At 38.9% G+C, this 19,108-nt stretch overlaps 1 protein-coding gene across 2 annotated transcripts in view; it reads left to right on the top strand.

The window, feature by feature from the left end:
* LOC150075921 (BMP-binding endothelial regulator protein-like) overlaps positions 1-19,108 on the top strand; it is a 210,069-nt gene that overhangs the window by 132,092 nt on the left and 58,869 nt on the right. For both annotated transcript variants that reach the window (XM_090388034.1, XM_090388033.1), the window contains exons 11-12: positions 1,416-1,603; positions 7,708-7,846. In XM_090388034.1, coding sequence (XP_090244160.1) covers positions 1,416-1,603; positions 7,708-7,846 — 327 coding nt within the window. The remainder of the gene's footprint in view (positions 1-1,415; positions 1,604-7,707; positions 7,847-19,108) is intronic.

The following is a 19,108-nucleotide window of genomic DNA, read 5'->3' as shown; positions in this document are numbered from 1 at the left end:
AAGCCTTTTTTTAGGCATGTTAGCATACAAAGGGTACTAGGAAAGTTTTGCAATACAGCTTTGTTTATTTAATTTTTTCAAAGTAATTTCCTCTACATTCAATACACCTCTCCATCCTCCGAAACAATCTTTAAACCAGTTCTGCCAAGTTTCACTAGGGAGTAAAGCACACTCGTTGTCCCAAGCCCGTAGAAGGTCCTCATCACTGGAAAACCGCCTCCCTTTTAGCTTCATTTTCACATGCGGGAACAGTGCAAAGTCGCAGGGAGCAAGGTCTGGACTGTAGGGAGGGTGCTCCAGAAGTTTCAGTCCTGTTGTGGTCAAATATTCGGTGCAGGCTTTGGCGCGGTGAGCTGCAGCATTATCGTGATGGAGGTACCCGGTGTCCATTCTTGACTTTGGCCGCAGGTTCTTCATAGATCCAATGACTTTAGGCAGGCATTGTTCAGTATAGCACTTAGCTGTGACTGTCTTCTGCGTGTCCAAAACGACACGTTCCACAATTCCACTCGATTTGAAAAATACAGCTTATCATTTTCTTCTTTACAGATCGGGATTTTCTGACAATTACGGGTGTGTCGTCATCATCAAAGACCCAAACTTTGTTTTGAGCCTTGGTCGGCAGATCGTAATAGTACAGCCAAGTCTCGTCACCTGTCACGATGTTGTTCACATACCGAGATTGTCCCTTATCAAACTTTTTTAATATCTCCCGGCACCAAGTCACACGTCGTGTCATCTGCTCTTCAGTCAGTTGATGCGGCACCCAGAGAGAACAAAGTTTCTTCACGTGCAAATGATCTTGCAGAATCGAACGAATTGCTGGTGCATTTAGGCCCAAAGTATCCTCTATCTGTTGGTAGGTCACTCGCCTGTTTTCGTCAAGCATTTTCCCCACAGCAGTAACGTTTTCCTCCGTAACTGACGTTCGTGGCCTTCCCGGCCTCTCAGAATCCTCCAGAGTGAAATTTCCCCTTTGGAATTCTCTATACCACCTGAATATCGTTGTACGATGTGGACAATCATCATCTAGTGCAAGAGTCATTTCTTCTAAGCACTGGTCTATGGTTAAACCACGCACGAAATTATACCGCAAAACTGTCCTTATCTCATTTCGTGACCACGATGCCACCGCAAGCACTTTACACTCTCACTACTAATGAATAACTGAGCCCATCGACTTGGCGCGGTGGCTACTATGCACGTATGAACATGTCTCAACAAGCAGCTTCCTGTGATTCATTGTTGCGTCATATTGCAAAACTTTCCTAGTACCCTTTGTATGTGCATAAAGTGCATATTGCCTTTACCATGTGTTTCTGTCTGTTTGAGACCTAATTATAAAAGGCTTAAAAATTACTAGTATAAAATAATTTTTCTTGCAACTTGTATTCCTTTTCTGTTCTCTTTTCTAGAGGATGGTGTCTGTACTGTATTTGGAGACCCTCACTACAGAAGTTTTGATGGAAAGGTGTTTACCTTTCAGGGACCATGTAGATATGTTCTTGCACAAGACTGTGGAGCAAAGACATTCACTATTAATGTAGTGAATGATGCCCGCTTCTCAAAGGCTTATTCATGGACTAAAGGTGTTTCCCTGAAGGTTAGTACAATTTCCTTGAGTGAAATCTTGCCCCTTGTAAAACAGCATAAATAAAAACTTTGCTAAAGTTATCTTAGTTCAACCTAATTCAGACTCAAGTTTGAGTTTAGTTGAGCTAAGAACCAAAGAATTGGAGTAGCATCTAGACACTATCTACACTGGTCCATTGCTTTGTTCAGTTGAAAGCCACAAAGAAATGTGTTGTGGACCTTGGAGAGGAATATGTAGAAATTATATTACAAATTAGAAATGTTCATAACTAATATATGCAGATTACAGAAAATATACTGACACTTCATAGTCTTAGTTAAAATTATTTTTTTATCAAGAACTATAATTTTATTTTTCAAAAAAATAATTTTCCACAGTTTAGACACTTATTCCATCTGTACACCAGATTTTTTATACCCTTCATATGGAAGTGGATATGAGAAGGTATCCATCCCTTCTTATATCCACTTGCAAGGTATCCCTTCGCATAAAAGGAGGGTGACATCTTGCAAGTGGATACCTTTTGTTCTGTCCACCTACTTACATATATTGGACTGACATGGAATTTCAAGAGAATTACTCTTGGTTAGCAAATTATTTCTATAACTAGTATCACTCTGTTTGAGCATCTCATTTCTAGTGTTTATGCTCTTATTGATTTTAATTATTTGCATCTTTTGAAATGGTTCCTTCCCCAGATGACCATGATTGGTTCCAGTTCTCTTTTGGTTGATTGTTTTTGCACTTAGTGAAGTCACTGGTTATTTCAGAAGTACTCAATATATGCTTTAGTTTTAATGAACTATTTTTGAGTCGAAATATATATATTTTATGTAATCATTGAGAGAATTTGATTCAGCAATGAAACTAATCAAGACCAATAAAAGACCCAATAATTCATGTAATAAACTACAGGGTGTCTCAAAAATATTGGTACAAACGTTTAGGGGAGGTAGGTAACATCTAACGGAATGTGAATCGTATAGGAACCCATAACCGGAAACGTCACCGTAACTCAGTACACGGCGCTGTTCATCAGTTCGCGAGAGGGAAAATTTCTGGTTTACTCATTCAAGCAGTAGTCGCCGCATGAAGAGCATGCATCGATATACGAACTGTGAGCTGGCAGACATGTTTGTCTCGTTGTTATTTGGTTTTTAGGAGCATTAGCAACTAAGGCCATATTGCTCCGGGATATGCGGTGGTCATTCCCTGACCTTTCCACATCCTCCGTATTTGGTGGTGACGGACTCAAACCCGGTCTAATCAAGAAGCGTATGCTACGCACTGCTGCTCCTTCCCACCTAGCTACGGAGGCGCCCATTGCAGACATGCACCTAGTGTATGGATTAGCAGAGGGCAATGGACGAGCCAGTCAACAAATTTATAGAGAACGCTTCCCAGACAGACATCTACCAGACCACTGTTTGTTTGCGCGTGTGCATCAAAATTTGTGCGATTATGGGTCATTTAGAGGTAACAGGAGTAGTGTGGGCAGACCATGTTCGACGCGAACTTCCACCATGGAAGAAAGTGTGTTGAATGCCGTCTAGAATAATCCTTCTACCAGCACACGTGCCGTTGCCTCTGCCTTAGGAGTGTCTCATTGCAGTGTACAGCATGTTTGGCATGACGATTCCTTACAACCCTTTCATCTCCAAAGGGTTCAGTTACTGCTACCCCAAGATCATCCTGCACGTGTGGCTTTTGCACAATGGTTTCTCCAAGAAAGTGTTCAAGACTTGAATTTTCCAGCCTGTGTTTTGTTCATGGATGAGGCTTATTTCACTCGGGAAGGCTTATTCAATCAGCACAATGCTCATGTGCGGGCTCACGACAACCCACATGGTGTGCGCCCCCATGCGGCACAACATCGCTTCACAATAAATGTGTGGGCAGGTATGGTCAATGACTGCTTAGTTGGCCCATACCTGTTACCATTCCGCAAGAAAGATCCGATATTTAGCGGATCTTTCTTGAACAAGTTCTACCAGGGTTACTTGACGATGTTCCAGCAAATGTGAGATGCAACATTTGGTTTCAACATGACGGGGCGCCTGCCCATTATGGAAGGTGTGTTTGTGACCATTTGAACAGGCATTTTGGGCGTCGATGGATTGGCCGTGGTGTACCCCGTTGCCTGGCCCCCACACTCACCTGATTTATCGAGCCTTGATTTCTTTCTGTGGGGGGCCCTCAAATCTATCGTGTATGAATTGCCTGTGGAGACAGAACTGGATCTCGTGGCGAGACTCGTCTGCGCTGCTGCTACTGTCAAAGAAACTCCAGGTGTGTTCGACCATATCTGCCAATCCATGCTGTGTCTGTGTCATGCATGCATCGCATCTCATGGTGGAACCTTTGAGCATCTGTTGTAACATCATGAAATGCATCCATCTTGTACTCCATTGTTAATATTATATCAGATAAATGTTTGCCACTAATTACTGTCTTGTGTCATTTCTGCTTCTTGTGCCTCTGCTACTACTTTCCCGTGACGTTTCTGGTTATGGGTTCCTATGCGATTCACATTCCTTTAGATGTTACCTACCTCACCTAAATGTTTGTACCAATATTTTTGAGACACCCTGTATATTTTTTTTTATAATTTTTTTTTAAATATGTGAACTTAGCAAATTCTCAGAGTTGTAAAAATTTATCTGCCTATTGTGCATGACTTAGTGACACTTTATATTTTTGGTATAAATAAAATGGCATATGGTAAGGCTGAAGTTGAATACCACTGGGTTACTTCCATTAAGTTCTGATAACTGCTTCTTGTTTAGGTTTGCTGTCTTGCAGACCAAAGAATCATAAGGAGAACACTCCTATAACTTTCGTGGCTCACTCACTATTTGGTGACCTGAATACCACAGATTTGGGGGTCAAACCTCATGAACATAGGACTTTCTGTTTTCTGAACCAGCATTTACTTTCTGTCTAATGCTATGCAGGATTGATGTCGTTCTCATCAAACTGTCCATATATAGGATACTGAGAAAATTTAAATTAATTTAATGAAACGTGTTTCTCAGGAATGAGATTAATTACTACTCTAATTTGTCTCCTTTTACATTGTAAGAGGACTAACTAACTTTAGCATTAGTAGCAGCAAATAAGCAACAAAGCAAACCTATACAGCATCAGCCAAAAAAAAAAAAAACTTCTATTTCACATATTTATTCCTTCCAACAGTTTGTCTAGTTTCTTGATCTTTTCTTCTATTAACTTGTGTATAACTTAATTCACCATATTATTTTAGATATATATCCTGTTTAGTCATATCATTGCATATCAGTAATAGAAAACATAACCACATACATGATGTGGTTAACTAATAACTTAAATTTCAGTTAAGAGGTAAATTTTAACTAATTTAAAGTGGGCTTTTGAGCTTAGTTTGTCCTCATCTTAATTTCTCTTCCCCTCCCTCCCCCTTCCCCTCCTCTCTTGTCATTTATTGTATAATACAGTAAAACTTCATAAATCTGGTGTGTAAAAATCTGCTCCTCAGTCAGTAGTCATCCAACAAACTTGGCTGCAATATCTCCTCAAATCTTCAGTTAAAATGGCCTGACACATTCTATAAGAAATTCCTATCTCTTCAGCCATTTTATGAGTAATCAATCTGCCATTTTGCATTACATTGTGCAATTTAGCTACTTACAGATCATTATTTATACTAGTTGAAGGGTGTCCAGAATGCTCATTGCTTTCAACAGACATTTGAAACATGAAGCTATTTTATAACAGTGATCCAAACATAAAACTGGCAGTATTTAACTTACCATACCAATAAAATCAAATAAAAGCTTTTAAAATCAAACACAATTATATAAGTGAATGGTGGTTCTGGGCCTCAGACTTTTCCAAGAATAGCTCAAAAAATAATTAGAAATTCTCACAATTTCTTATGTAAGACTATAGGTGTAATTGAGAAGGTACATAAACATTCAGGCGCCTCCGTAGCCAGGTGGGAAGGAGCAGCAGTGCATAGCACACGCTTCTTGATTAGACCGGGGTTCGAGCCCGTCACCACCAAATACGGAGGATGACGGAAAGGTCAGGGAATGACCACCGCATATCCTGAAGCAATATGGCATTAGTTGCTAATGCTCCTTAAAAAAAAACCCCAAATAACATAAACATTCACCATCTTGTTCTGGCCATTACGATGAAATAACTGTTTCTCCACTGAGTGATTGAGATAGATCATCAAACACGTCATTTTTCACTATAGTGATAGATTTTGTGTCTGTTTAGTTGTAATTCATATTACAGAATGTGTGGTAAACATGATACAAGTTGACTCATCATAGTATATATTACATTCACATTTTTTCATAAGTACCAAGAATAATTGGACACCATACATGGCACATCACAAAAGAGGCTTACATCATCCATTTTTCCTGGTGTTTGTGGAGCAAGAAGTGTTATGGAGTGCAGCATGCAGCAGTTTGCTGTTGCATTGTACACTCCTTATTATATCTTCTTCACTGTACACTTTATGGAATATAGTTTCTGCCTCCCGAAAAATGGACACACTACTCTGCCACCCATTTGGTAAAGAACTGAGATTGAGTTTTCTTACAGACTGTAAAGGTTTACAGTGAACAAAACTTTATAGAGTATTTCTGTAATAGCATTTTTTCACTGGGGACTGTATTTAACAAATCTTACCCTTTACACAAATTAGCACAGCATAGAATTAACTATATACACAAATTAGCAGAGCATAGAATTAACTATATACACAAATTAGCAGAGCATAGAATTAACTATATACACAAATTAGCAGAGCATAGAATTAACTATATACACAAATTAGCAGAGCATAGAATTAACTATATACACAAATTAGCAGAGCATAGAATTAACTATATACACAAATTAGCAGAGAATAGAATTAACTATATACACAAATTAGCAGAGAATAGAATTAACTATATACACAAATTAGCAGAGCATAGAATACATGCAATTTACAGACATGGCATACTAACATTGTCACCCTATGGACTAAGTTACCTTAGCCCTTAACTGACTTTTCCCAGCCCAACTCTTATTCCTTCTTCCTCTGAATGAATTCAGAGGAAGAAGGAATAAGAGTTGGGCTGGGAAAAGTCAGTGTGTGTGTGTGTGTGTGTGTGTGTGTGTGTGTGTGTGTGTGTGTGTGTGTGTGTGTCTTGTTATAAGAGGGAAGTGAAGGGACTTCTCAAAGTCATGTTTAGTAATGGAATTTTAATTTCTGTTACTAAACATGTATTTAGTATTAGTAGTGGCAAATGGTGCAAGAAAGCAAGCTTATACAGGATCAGCCAAAAAAAATTCTTCCCATTTCACCTATCCATCCCCTCCAATAGTTTGTCTAGTTCTTCCCTGAATTTATTCAAGCTATCCATTTCCACAACAACAACAGATGGAAGTTTGTTCCAGCATTCAACTACCAGCTGGCAAAAGGCAAACTTCTAAACATCTGTTCTGCAACCAATCATCCTTCCTCAATTTGAATTTATGCCCATCTTGTGTAGGTAGTCTGAGCAAGAGGAAGAATCCCATCAGTATTTAAAGATGTTTATTTATATTTCATGTACTTATTTATTTATAGTGATTTTCAATTGTTCTTGAGATAATAATTTATCAAATGCTGTATTGTTCCATTATGCCATTGATTTAATTTAGACCTTATATATATATTTTTAACAACGTGATAATTTCTTAAACAGAAATTAAATATATTAAATATTTTTTGTTGCAATTCACATGTATTAGCTAAAGCAATTATTTCCACGAGCTGTTTGTCAAGATCCCTTTTAAAAATTTGGATTAATAATTCTGATACATAGATTTGGATTGATATTTATGATACTTGCTTTTTCTGCATCATAAATGTAATTTGAACTTTCAGAAAGGGATAATGACAAATATTGACACCAAAAATTCAAACTAAAAAAAAAAAAAAAAAAAAATGAAAACTATATACATAGCATTATTTTCATTCTGTTCTACTTTAAAGTTATCTTAAGGGATATGGCCTCTTATATTTTTTACTTCTAGTATTATAAATCAAATATGGTTTTTCTTACTGCATGACAGGTTTATTTATTTAGGTTGATGGCATCAAAATCTTGCTGAACCAGAAATTTGGTGCGAAAGTGGGAAATAAGCAGGTTAAACTTCCATATGTGAAGTTGGGCTCTCTGTCCATTGTTCAGGAGAACTACACCATTGTGTTACGGTCAACAGTAGGTAAGAATATATGTTCTCTGTCTCTCTTTTTTTCTGTCTTTTTCTTCCATATTCACAACTTTAAAATTTAATTAATTTCATGTGAAGATAGGAAGAGTTAAGGCCTTGGTGGGGGGGAGGAAGAATAACTTTTACATTGTTTATTGTGACTTTAGTGAAACATTTTATTTGGTCCCATACAGGAATTACTCTATAATCTTGGACATACTGGGGTCACTGGCAATATCTTTAAATAGATACTGGCATGGTTAGAGGAGAGTAGACAAAGGGCTGTAATTAATGGCAACTGTTCAGAATAGGATAGGGTCTGTCAGGGATCAGTGTTAATTCTTCCTGTTTCTGATTTTTTTTTTAAAATGGCATTGATGAAGGGGATACAGGGCATGATTTCAAAATTTTCAGATTATGTGAAGATATGAAGATTGGGGATTAGATAATTATCAGCACCAGGCAACGTATCATCAGAATGACTTGGGAAGGCTTCAGGGATGTTCAGCAAAGTGATAGCATAAAAACAAAACATCACTCATCAAATCTGAGGTGATGTTTTTATGCTGAAAAATGCAAAGTTTTTCCTTTGGGAAATAAATAATTTATGAAATTGAAGGGGAAGAATAAAAAAACAGTACACAAAGAAATGAATTTGACAGTTACAATCCAAATAGACAGGCAGTAAGAAGGGGTCCTTGGTGTCATGTTGTGATATTTAAGGGCACAAAAGGTGATATAGTTGTACACGTTGGCACTAATGACATTAAGAGTAGGAGACCGGCGGAATTACTTGACAAGTACAGGTCACTGATGAAAAAAAGCCGTGAATTAGGGTTGAAATTGAAAGTGTCTGCAATTCTGCCCAGACACGATAGGAGGGAGTATATGATGAGAGCCCTGTCAATCAATTCGGCCCTGGAAAGATTGTGCAGGGCTCAAGGGGTAGAATTTTTTTCAGCCTGGTCTGTACTTGTTAACAGGAGAGACTGCTTCTACAGGGATGGGATACACTTAAATAGAAAGGGTGCAAGAATGTTTGCTGATGCTATCGAGGCAATGTTAGGTGGGTCGGAAAACTGCTAGATTGGGGGGATACAAGGACTAATAGATTAACAGTAGCCACTGGCAGAGGTGAAAGTGATTCTTGCACTGCTTCTATTGGAATGAGCCGCAGCCTGGAAAATAAGATGCAGGATATTTCAGAGACTGCTGGGAATCATTGGGGTACAAGTAAACACATGGGTTGTGTTAGGGTAGCTAAGAAAAAGAACAGGTGCATGTATACTTGTGTGTACACCAATGCTAGGAGTTTAGTAAATAAATTTGATGAATTTGAGGTATTGCTCAAAACATCAAAGGCAGATATTGTGGGGATTTCAGAGACGTGGTGTCACACAGATATAAGAAATGCAGAACTGGAATTTGGGGAGTACAATGTCTATAGAAAGGATAGACAGGATAGGAAGGGAGGAGGGGTTATGCTATTAGTTAAAAAACACATAAAATCCAAGGAAGTGAAGCCAGTCGACATCGCTGGACAGTGCAGTGTCGAGTCAGTTTGGTGTGACATAAGCATTGGGAGATCAAAATTGAGAGTAGGAGTGTGCTATAGGCCTAATGACTCTGATGAGTATAATAAGAAACTGTTCGGAGAAATAGAGTGGGCCAGTAAATCAGAGAGTCTTATAATGGGGGATTTTAATTTCCCAGATATTGACTGGAATTTGGGGGCTGGTCACTCACACAGCAGCAAGGCTTTTGTGGATTTATTGGATGATTGTTTTCTACATCAGCATGTTCGGGAGGCAACTAGAGGGAGTAATACTCTTGATTTGATTATCAGTAGTGATTCTTCATGCATTAAGAATCTGCAGATAAATGAACCACTTGGTGGCAGTGATCACAGTGTGCTGAAGTGGGAGTTACTCAAAGAGGTAACTACCATTAGGGGTAAAGGGAAGGGGTATTGCTTTCGTAAAGGCGACTACAATGGACTGAGACAGTATTTAAATTCTATACAGTGGGATCAACTGATGATATTGCCAACAGCAAATTCAAAATGGGAAGCATTCAAAGAACTTATCGTGGAAGCTACTAGGCTTTACATACCAACTAAGAAATATTGTTCAAGGTTTAGGCCTAAATGGTTGTCAGATGAACTAATGAGGCATATGGCAGAGAAGAAAAATGCATGGGATACATACAAATTAACACGTGACACGGACGCCTATGATAGATACAAGTTGATCTGTAACCAAGTTACAAAGGAGGTTAGGCAGGCGAAGGCAGATTACGAGAGATCCTTGGCAAGGGATGCGAAGAAAAACAGCAAAGAGTTCTTTACTTATGTAAACTCTAGAAGGAAGGGGATGAATCAGATTGGTCCACTTGAGATCGATGGGTCAACTGTTGATGACCCTGCTCGGGTAGCTAACAAACTAAATGAATATTTTGCATCGACATTCACACATGAGGAGTTATTCAGCGAGGGGAATGCCAGAGGTGTATTCAACTCTAGCAGTAAGCTAGAGAATCTTGTAATAACTGAGAGCAAAGTGGAGGAGAAATTGTTGAAGATAAACACAAGAAAGGCACCTGGGGTGGATGGGATCTATCCAGTTATATTAAAGGAGGCAGCAAAGGAGGTAAGCAAACCCTTAGCCATAATTATGAGAGCTTCCTTGGACTCAGGGGAGGTACCCATTGACTGGAGATGTGCAAATGTGACCCCAATTCACAAAGGGGGATCAAAGGCTGACACAAGTAATTATAGACCTGTGAGTTTAACTTCTGTTCCCGGAAAATTAATGGAGGCACTGGTGAAAGAAGCACTGCAGGATCATCTAGACAAGACTTCAGTTATAGCTAGGACACAGCATGGTTTTGTTAAGGGGAAGTCTTGCCTGACCAATTTGATTGGATACTATGATGCAGTCACAAAAGAACTGGATGCAGGGAATAACTTTGATATTATATACTTGGATCTTAGAAAGGCTTTTGATACTGTTGCACATGGAAGACTGCTGCACAAATTGGAGCAGTGTGGCATTGGAGGCAAGTTGCTGCTATGGATAAAGGGGTGGTTGAGGGGGAGAAGACAGAGAGTGGTAATCAATGGACACTGCTCATCGTGGACTAATGTTATTAGTGGAGTCCCTCAGGGTTCAGTATTGGGGCCTTTATTGTTTTCTGTATTTATAAATGATATTGATGATGGTATATCAGGCTTAATGTCCAAGTTTGCAGACGATACGAAGGTTGGCAGGGTTGTCAAGGACACTACTGACACTATGCTGCTGCAACAGGATTTGGAAAGGTTGAGCAGATGGGCTTCGAGGTGGCAAATGAAGTTTAACATTGACAAATGTAAAGTACTACATATGGGAAACAGCAACCCCAGAGCAGCGTATCAACTCTGTGGGAATCATTGGGGTACAAGTAAACACATGGGTTGTGTTAGGGTAGCTAAGAAAAAGAACAGGTGCATGTATACTTGTGTGTACACCAATGCTAGGAGTTTAGTAAATAAATTTGATGAATTTGAGGTATTGCTCAAAACATCAAAGGCAGATATTGTGGGGATTTCAGAGACGTGGTGTCACACAGATATAAGAAATGCAGAACTGGAATTTGGGGAGTACAATGTCTATAGAAAGGATAGACAGGATAGGAAGGGAGGAGGGGTTATGCTATTAGTTAAAAAACACATAAAATCCAAGGAAGTGAAGCCAGTCGACATCGCTGGACAGTGCAGTGTCGAGTCAGTTTGGTGTGACATAAGCATTGGGAGATCAAAATTGAGAGTAGGAGTGTGCTATAGGCCTAATGACTCTGATGAGTATAATAAGAAACTGTTCGGAGAAATAGAGTGGGCCAGTAAATCAGAGAGTCTTATAATGGGGGATTTTAATTTCCCAGATATTGACTGGAATTTGGGGGCTGGTCACTCACACAGCAGCAAGGCTTTTGTGGATTTATTGGATGATTGTTTTCTACATCAGCATGTTCGGGAGGCAACTAGAGGGAGTAATACTCTTGATTTGATTATCAGTAGTGATTCTTCATGCATTAAGAATCTGCAGATAAATGAACCACTTGGTGGCAGTGATCACAGTGTGCTGAAGTGGGAGTTACTCAAAGAGGTAACTACCATTAGGGGTAAAGGGAAGGGGTATTGCTTTCGTAAAGGCGACTACAATGGACTGAGACAGTATTTAAATTCTATACAGTGGGATCAACTGATGATATTGCCAACAGCAAATTCAAAATGGGAAGCATTCAAAGAACTTATCGTGGAAGCTACTAGGCTTTACATACCAACTAAGAAATATTGTTCAAGGTTTAGGCCTAAATGGTTGTCAGATGAACTAATGAGGCATATGGCAGAGAAGAAAAATGCATGGGATACATACAAATTAACACGTGACACGGACGCCTATGATAGATACAAGTTGATCTGTAACCAAGTTACAAAGGAGGTTAGGCAGGCGAAGGCAGATTACGAGAGATCCTTGGCAAGGGATGCGAAGAAAAACAGCAAAGAGTTCTTTACTTATGTAAACTCTAGAAGGAAGGGGATGAATCAGATTGGTCCACTTGAGATCGATGGGTCAACTGTTGATGACCCTGCTCGGGTAGCTAACAAACTAAATGAATATTTTGCATCGACATTCACACATGAGGAGTTATTCAGCGAGGGGAATGCCAGAGGTGTATTCAACTCTAGCAGTAAGCTAGAGAATCTTGTAATAACTGAGAGCAAAGTGGAGGAGAAATTGTTGAAGATAAACACAAGAAAGGCACCTGGGGTGGATGGGATCTATCCAGTTATATTAAAGGAGGCAGCAAAGGAGGTAAGCAAACCCTTAGCCATAATTATGAGAGCTTCCTTGGACTCAGGGGAGGTACCCATTGACTGGAGATGTGCAAATGTGACCCCAATTCACAAAGGGGGATCAAAGGCTGACACAAGTAATTATAGACCTGTGAGTTTAACTTCTGTTCCCGGAAAATTAATGGAGGCACTGGTGAAAGAAGCACTGCAGGATCATCTAGACAAGACTTCAGTTATAGCTAGGACACAGCATGGTTTTGTTAAGGGGAAGTCTTGCCTGACCAATTTGATTGGATACTATGATGCAGTCACAAAAGAACTGGATGCAGGGAATAACTTTGATATTATATACTTGGATCTTAGAAAGGCTTTTGATACTGTTGCACATGGAAGACTGCTGCACAAATTGGAGCAGTGTGGCATTGGAGGCAAGTTGCTGCTATGGATAAAGGGGTGGTTGAGGGGGAGAAGACAGAGAGTGGTAATCAATGGACACTGCTCATCGTGGACTAATGTTATTAGTGGAGTCCCTCAGGGTTCAGTATTGGGGCCTTTATTGTTTTCTGTATTTATAAATGATATTGATGATGGTATATCAGGCTTAATGTCCAAGTTTGCAGACGATACGAAGGTTGGCAGGGTTGTCAAGGACACTACTGACACTATGCTGCTGCAACAGGATTTGGAAAGGTTGAGCAGATGGGCTTCGAGGTGGCAAATGAAGTTTAACATTGACAAATGTAAAGTACTACATATGGGAAACAGCAACCCCAGAGCAGCGTATCAACTCTGTGGGAATCATTGGGGTACAAGTAAACACATGGGTTGTGTTAGGGTAGCTAAGAAAAAGAACAGGTGCATGTATACTTGTGTGTACACCAATGCTAGGAGTTTAGTAAATAAATTTGATGAATTTGAGGTATTGCTCAAAACATCAAAGGCAGATATTGTGGGGATTTCAGAGACGTGGTGTCACACAGATATAAGAAATGCAGAACTGGAATTTGGGGAGTACAATGTCTATAGAAAGGATAGACAGGATAGGAAGGGAGGAGGGGTTATGCTATTAGTTAAAAAACACATAAAATCCAAGGAAGTGAAGCCAGTCGACATCGCTGGACAGTGCAGTGTCGAGTCAGTTTGGTGTGACATAAGCATTGGGAGATCAAAATTGAGAGTAGGAGTGTGCTATAGGCCTAATGACTCTGATGAGTATAATAAGAAACTGTTCGGAGAAATAGAGTGGGCCAGTAAATCAGAGAGTCTTATAATGGGGGATTTTAATTTCCCAGATATTGACTGGAATTTGGGGGCTGGTCACTCACACAGCAGCAAGGCTTTTGTGGATTTATTGGATGATTGTTTTCTACATCAGCATGTTCGGGAGGCAACTAGAGGGAGTAATACTCTTGATTTGATTATCAGTAGTGATTCTTCATGCATTAAGAATCTGCAGATAAATGAACCACTTGGTGGCAGTGATCACAGTGTGCTGAAGTGGGAGTTACTCAAAGAGGTAACTACCATTAGGGGTAAAGGGAAGGGGTATTGCTTTCGTAAAGGCGACTACAATGGACTGAGACAGTATTTAAATTCTATACAGTGGGATCAACTGATGATATTGCCAACAGCAAATTCAAAATGGGAAGCATTCAAAGAACTTATCGTGGAAGCTACTAGGCTTTACATACCAACTAAGAAATATTGTTCAAGGTTTAGGCCTAAATGGTTGTCAGATGAACTAATGAGGCATATGGCAGAGAAGAAAAATGCATGGGATACATACAAATTAACACGTGACACGGACGCCTATGATAGATACAAGTTGATCTGTAACCAAGTTACAAAGGAGGTTAGGCAGGCGAAGGCAGATTACGAGAGATCCTTGGCAAGGGATGCGAAGAAAAACAGCAAAGAGTTCTTTACTTATGTAAACTCTAGAAGGAAGGGGATGAATCAGATTGGTCCACTTGAGATCGATGGGTCAACTGTTGATGACCCTGCTCGGGTAGCTAACAAACTAAATGAATATTTTGCATCGACATTCACACATGAGGAGTTATTCAGCGAGGGGAATGCCAGAGGTGTATTCAACTCTAGCAGTAAGCTAGAGAATCTTGTAATAACTGAGAGCAAAGTGGAGGAGAAATTGTTGAAGATAAACACAAGAAAGGCACCTGGGGTGGATGGGATCTATCCAGTTATATTAAAGGAGGCAGCAAAGGAGGTAAGCAAACCCTTAGCCATAATTATGAGAGCTTCCTTGGACTCAGGGGAGGTACCCATTGACTGGAGATGTGCAAATGTGACCCCAATTCACAAAGGGGGATCAAAGGCTGACACAAGTAATTATAGACCTGTGAGTTTAACTTCTGTTCCCGGAAAATTAATGGAGGCACTGGTGAAAGAAGCACTGCAGGATCATCTAGACAAGACTTCAGTTATAGCTAGGACACAGCATGGTTTTGTTAAGGGGAAGTCTTGCCTGACCAATTTGATTGGATACTATGATGCAGTCACAAAAGAACTGGATGCAGGGAATAACTTTGATATTATATACTTGGATCTTAGAAAGGCTTTTGATACTGTTGCACATGGAAGACTGCTGCACAAATTGGAGCAGTGTGGCATTGGAGGCAAGTTGCTGCTATGGATAAAGGGGTGGTTGAGGGGGAGAAGACAGAGAGTGGTAATCAATGGACACTGCTCATCGTGGACTAATGTTATTAGTGGAGTCCCTCAGGGTTCAGTATTGGGGCCTTTATTGTTTTCTGTATTTATAAATGATATTGATGATGGTATATCAGGCTTAATGTCCAAGTTTGCAGACGATACGAAGGTTGGCAGGGTTGTCAAGGACACTACTGACACTATGCTGCTGCAACAGGATTTGGAAAGGTTGAGCAGATGGGCTTCGAGGTGGCAAATGAAGTTTAACATTGACAAATGTAAAGTACTACATATGGGAAACAGCAACCCCAGAGCAGCGTATCAACTCTGTGGTACTACACTGACAGTGGTAGAGAATGAAAGGGACCTGGGGGTGGTGGTGCAGGCAGATATGAAGTTCTCTGAGCAGTGCAGACGAGCTGCAAGAGTAGCTCATGGTGTATTGTCAATGATATATAGGAATTTTTCTAGCAGGGATAAGGAGGTGATTATTCCCTTGTATAAGGCAATGGTCAGGCCACACCTAGAGTACTGTATACAGGCCTGGAGGCCTCATTTCAGGAAGGATGTAGAGCTGCTGGAACGAGTACAGAGAAGGGCAACTAGATTGGTGAATGGGACAAAGGGGTTCTCTTACGAAGAAAGGCTTAAGTTTTGCAAATTACAGTGTCTGGAAACTAGGCACCAGCGGGGTGATCTGATAGAGGTGTACAAAGCCTTGAATGGTTTGAGCATGCTCAATGCTGATGGGATTCTTCCTCTAGCTCAGAAAAATCACCTGAGAGGGCATAAATTCAAATTGAGGAAAGACAGATGTAGGATAGATGTGCGGAAATTTGCCTTTAGCCAGCGGGTGGTTGGTGGGTGGAACAGACTTCCATCCCTTGTCGTGGAAGTTGATAGCCTAAATAAGTTTAAGGCTCAGCTGGACAGGTATTTCGAACGAACAGAGGGGTGAAGTGGAAGTGGTTATTTTTATTTATTTATGTTACTTTTTTTTTTTTTTTTTTTGGCTGATGCTGCATAAGCTTGCTTTCTTGCATCAAATGCCTCTACTAATGCTAATGCTAATTTCAAACAATTTCTTGCAGCAGTAGGGTGTTGTAATTCTGGGTAGGGTAGTTGTGGGTTGTGTGACTGCATTAGAATACTAAATGGAGACCACACTAAAAAAAAATAAAAAAAGATGAGCTTCTTGAAAAACAGAGACTTTGAATATGTGAACTAACTACAGAACTTGGTAACTGACTACCTCACTTACCAAGAAATTATGCATTGCTTTGGAGTTAAACTCTGCTATGTCTTCATCGTCCAATAAATAATTCTATTTGCTGTCACTAGTTTATAAAAATTTCAACTTTATTCATTTTACTTACTTGTCTTGGAGCCTTACATTTCAACACATTCCTAATATGAATAAAGTTGAAATTTTTATAATAGTAAATGACATTTGAGTTTTTTCTTTTGTGAGTGATTTATTAATCATCAGAATAGGCAGAAGGGCTGAGAAGTGGCAATTGAAGTTTAACATTGAAAAATGTAAGGTACTTCACCTGAGTAGCAATAATCTCAGATTCACGTACCAACTGTGTGGTATCACACTCAGGATAGTGGAGAATGTAAAAGAGCTGGGGGAAATAATTGTGCAGTCAGATATGAAGTTCTCTGAGCAGTGCTTGACAGGCTGCCAGTACAACCCATGGAGTTTTGTCAATGATATACAGGAATTTTGCCAGTAGGGTTAAGGAGGTGATTAACCAGTTTGTATAAGGTAATGGTTAGGCCACATCTTGAGTACTGCATATACAAGTCTGGAAGCCTCATTTGAGGAAGGATGTGAATTAGTTGGAGAGAGTGCAGGAAAGTGCAACAAGATTAGGGAGGGGTACAAAAGGGTACTCTTACCAGAAAAGGCTTCAGTTCTGCAAATTGCAGCACCTGAAGGCTTAGACACCTGTGAGGAGATCTGATTGAGGTGTTTATGGCTCTGAATGGATTAAGCAAGCTCAGTGCTGATGAAATCATTCCTCTTACTCAGACTACACATGTGAGGGAGCTTAGCTTAAATTCAAGTTGCAGGATAGATGGGCTGAAATATTTAGGCCATTTATTCTGCTCAAACTTCTACAACACCAGATGGAAGTTTATTCCATCTGGTGTTGTAGAATTAGGTAGTTTGAACAAATTCAAAGAACTAGGCAACCTGTTAGAGGGGATGGACAGTTTTTTTTTTTTTTTTTGCTGATGCTGTATAAGGTTCTGTACTTGTATCATTTGCCACTACTAATAGTAATAATAATTTACAATGAGCTTAATTAAATGGATTAATAACTCATCTGTTATGCCAGTGCTTGGTGTGAAGGTTAACAAGAAGAGAGAACTTCTAAATTACGAAATAGTTAATGCTATTACTTTCATATTTGAGAAGGGAATTTAGCCTTTACATCATCCTGTGAAAAAGCATATCAAAGAGCATGTAAGAAGACATGTTGACCAACCACATTTTAATTTTACTGTGGTAATTTCCTTTACAAAAAAATCACATTATAAATGCAGTGCCAGGATTTTTAATTTGAAGAATAAGTAGGGAGTAAGTTCAATTGTATGTTAAGAAGGGTAAACAACATGTTTAAAATATTTATATAGATTAAAAGAATTTGACCTATTTTAAAAGAATTTTTAATGCTTGATGAAAAGTAGAGGCACAGGCCATTTTGGGTAACACCCGTCCCCTGTTTGCAGTGCCCTTATTATTTGTAGATAAATAAATATCATATTGAATATAAAATAAATAGTTTATAATTTAGGTATGAACTTATTTATGTGAATAAGTAAGTTCATACCTTCATAATTTATTTATGTGAATTGTTTACTGTACATATGTACAGTTTTAAACCTGTGTAGATATGCACAGTTTTAAACCTACATTTCCCATATAAATTTGCTTGAGATTTTTTATTTTAAAGATGACACTTTTAAAATATGTAGTTTTTTTTTTTTAAAGTGCCATGACATGTCTTATTTATCTAATAATAATAGTCAGAGAGTTCCTTGACCAACAGTAATACCAGACATAACAATCATCCTGTGTACTTACATCTTATGGTGAAATAATATAAGAGCAATCAGGGTTGCTGCAACCCTATGTGCCGCCAGTAAGTGAAATCAACTTTGCCACCCCAAAATATTTGGATTAAAAAATAAAATGAGGCATAAATAATTATTATTAATTTATTGAAAAAGAAAATAATTACAACATATCTCACATATATAATGAAACAACAAACAAAAATAACATAATCATTCTTAAATTCCGAAAATAAACTTTAAATTCTAAATCACAGTAAACGTATTCTATCACAATAATAAAATAAAAGGAAAATTATAATGCTAAAAAAAAGTAAATTTATGTTTCCTTGCTTTAAGAGATGCGAATTTATTAATTATTTCATTTATGTTTGTTTGTTCCAGATGATAATTTCTATTGAAATTATTGCATAATTAGTCATCGTTGAGACATTGTCGATCGTAAATAATTTTTGATTAATTTTAATTTTGAAAAACTCCGTTCACCTGAAGCAACTGAAACTGGTAAAGTCAGAAAAATTGGCATTAGCAGTGGCATGTGAGGCAAGAAAGCAAGCTTATACAGCATCAGCCATAAAAAAAAAGGGAAAAAACCCATTTCCCATTCACCTCTCCATCCACTCCAAAAGTTTGTCCAGTTCTTCCTTGAATTTATTTAAGCTATCAACTTCCACAATGAC

Source organism: Mastigoproctus giganteus, chromosome 13 (genome assembly GCF_048544385.1).
Source record: "Mastigoproctus giganteus isolate SK-2022 chromosome 13, ASM4854438v1, whole genome shotgun sequence".
Taxonomy (NCBI): Eukaryota; Metazoa; Arthropoda; class Arachnida; order Uropygi; family Thelyphonidae; genus Mastigoproctus; species Mastigoproctus giganteus.
This window is presented reverse-complemented; position numbering and strand designations above follow the sequence as displayed.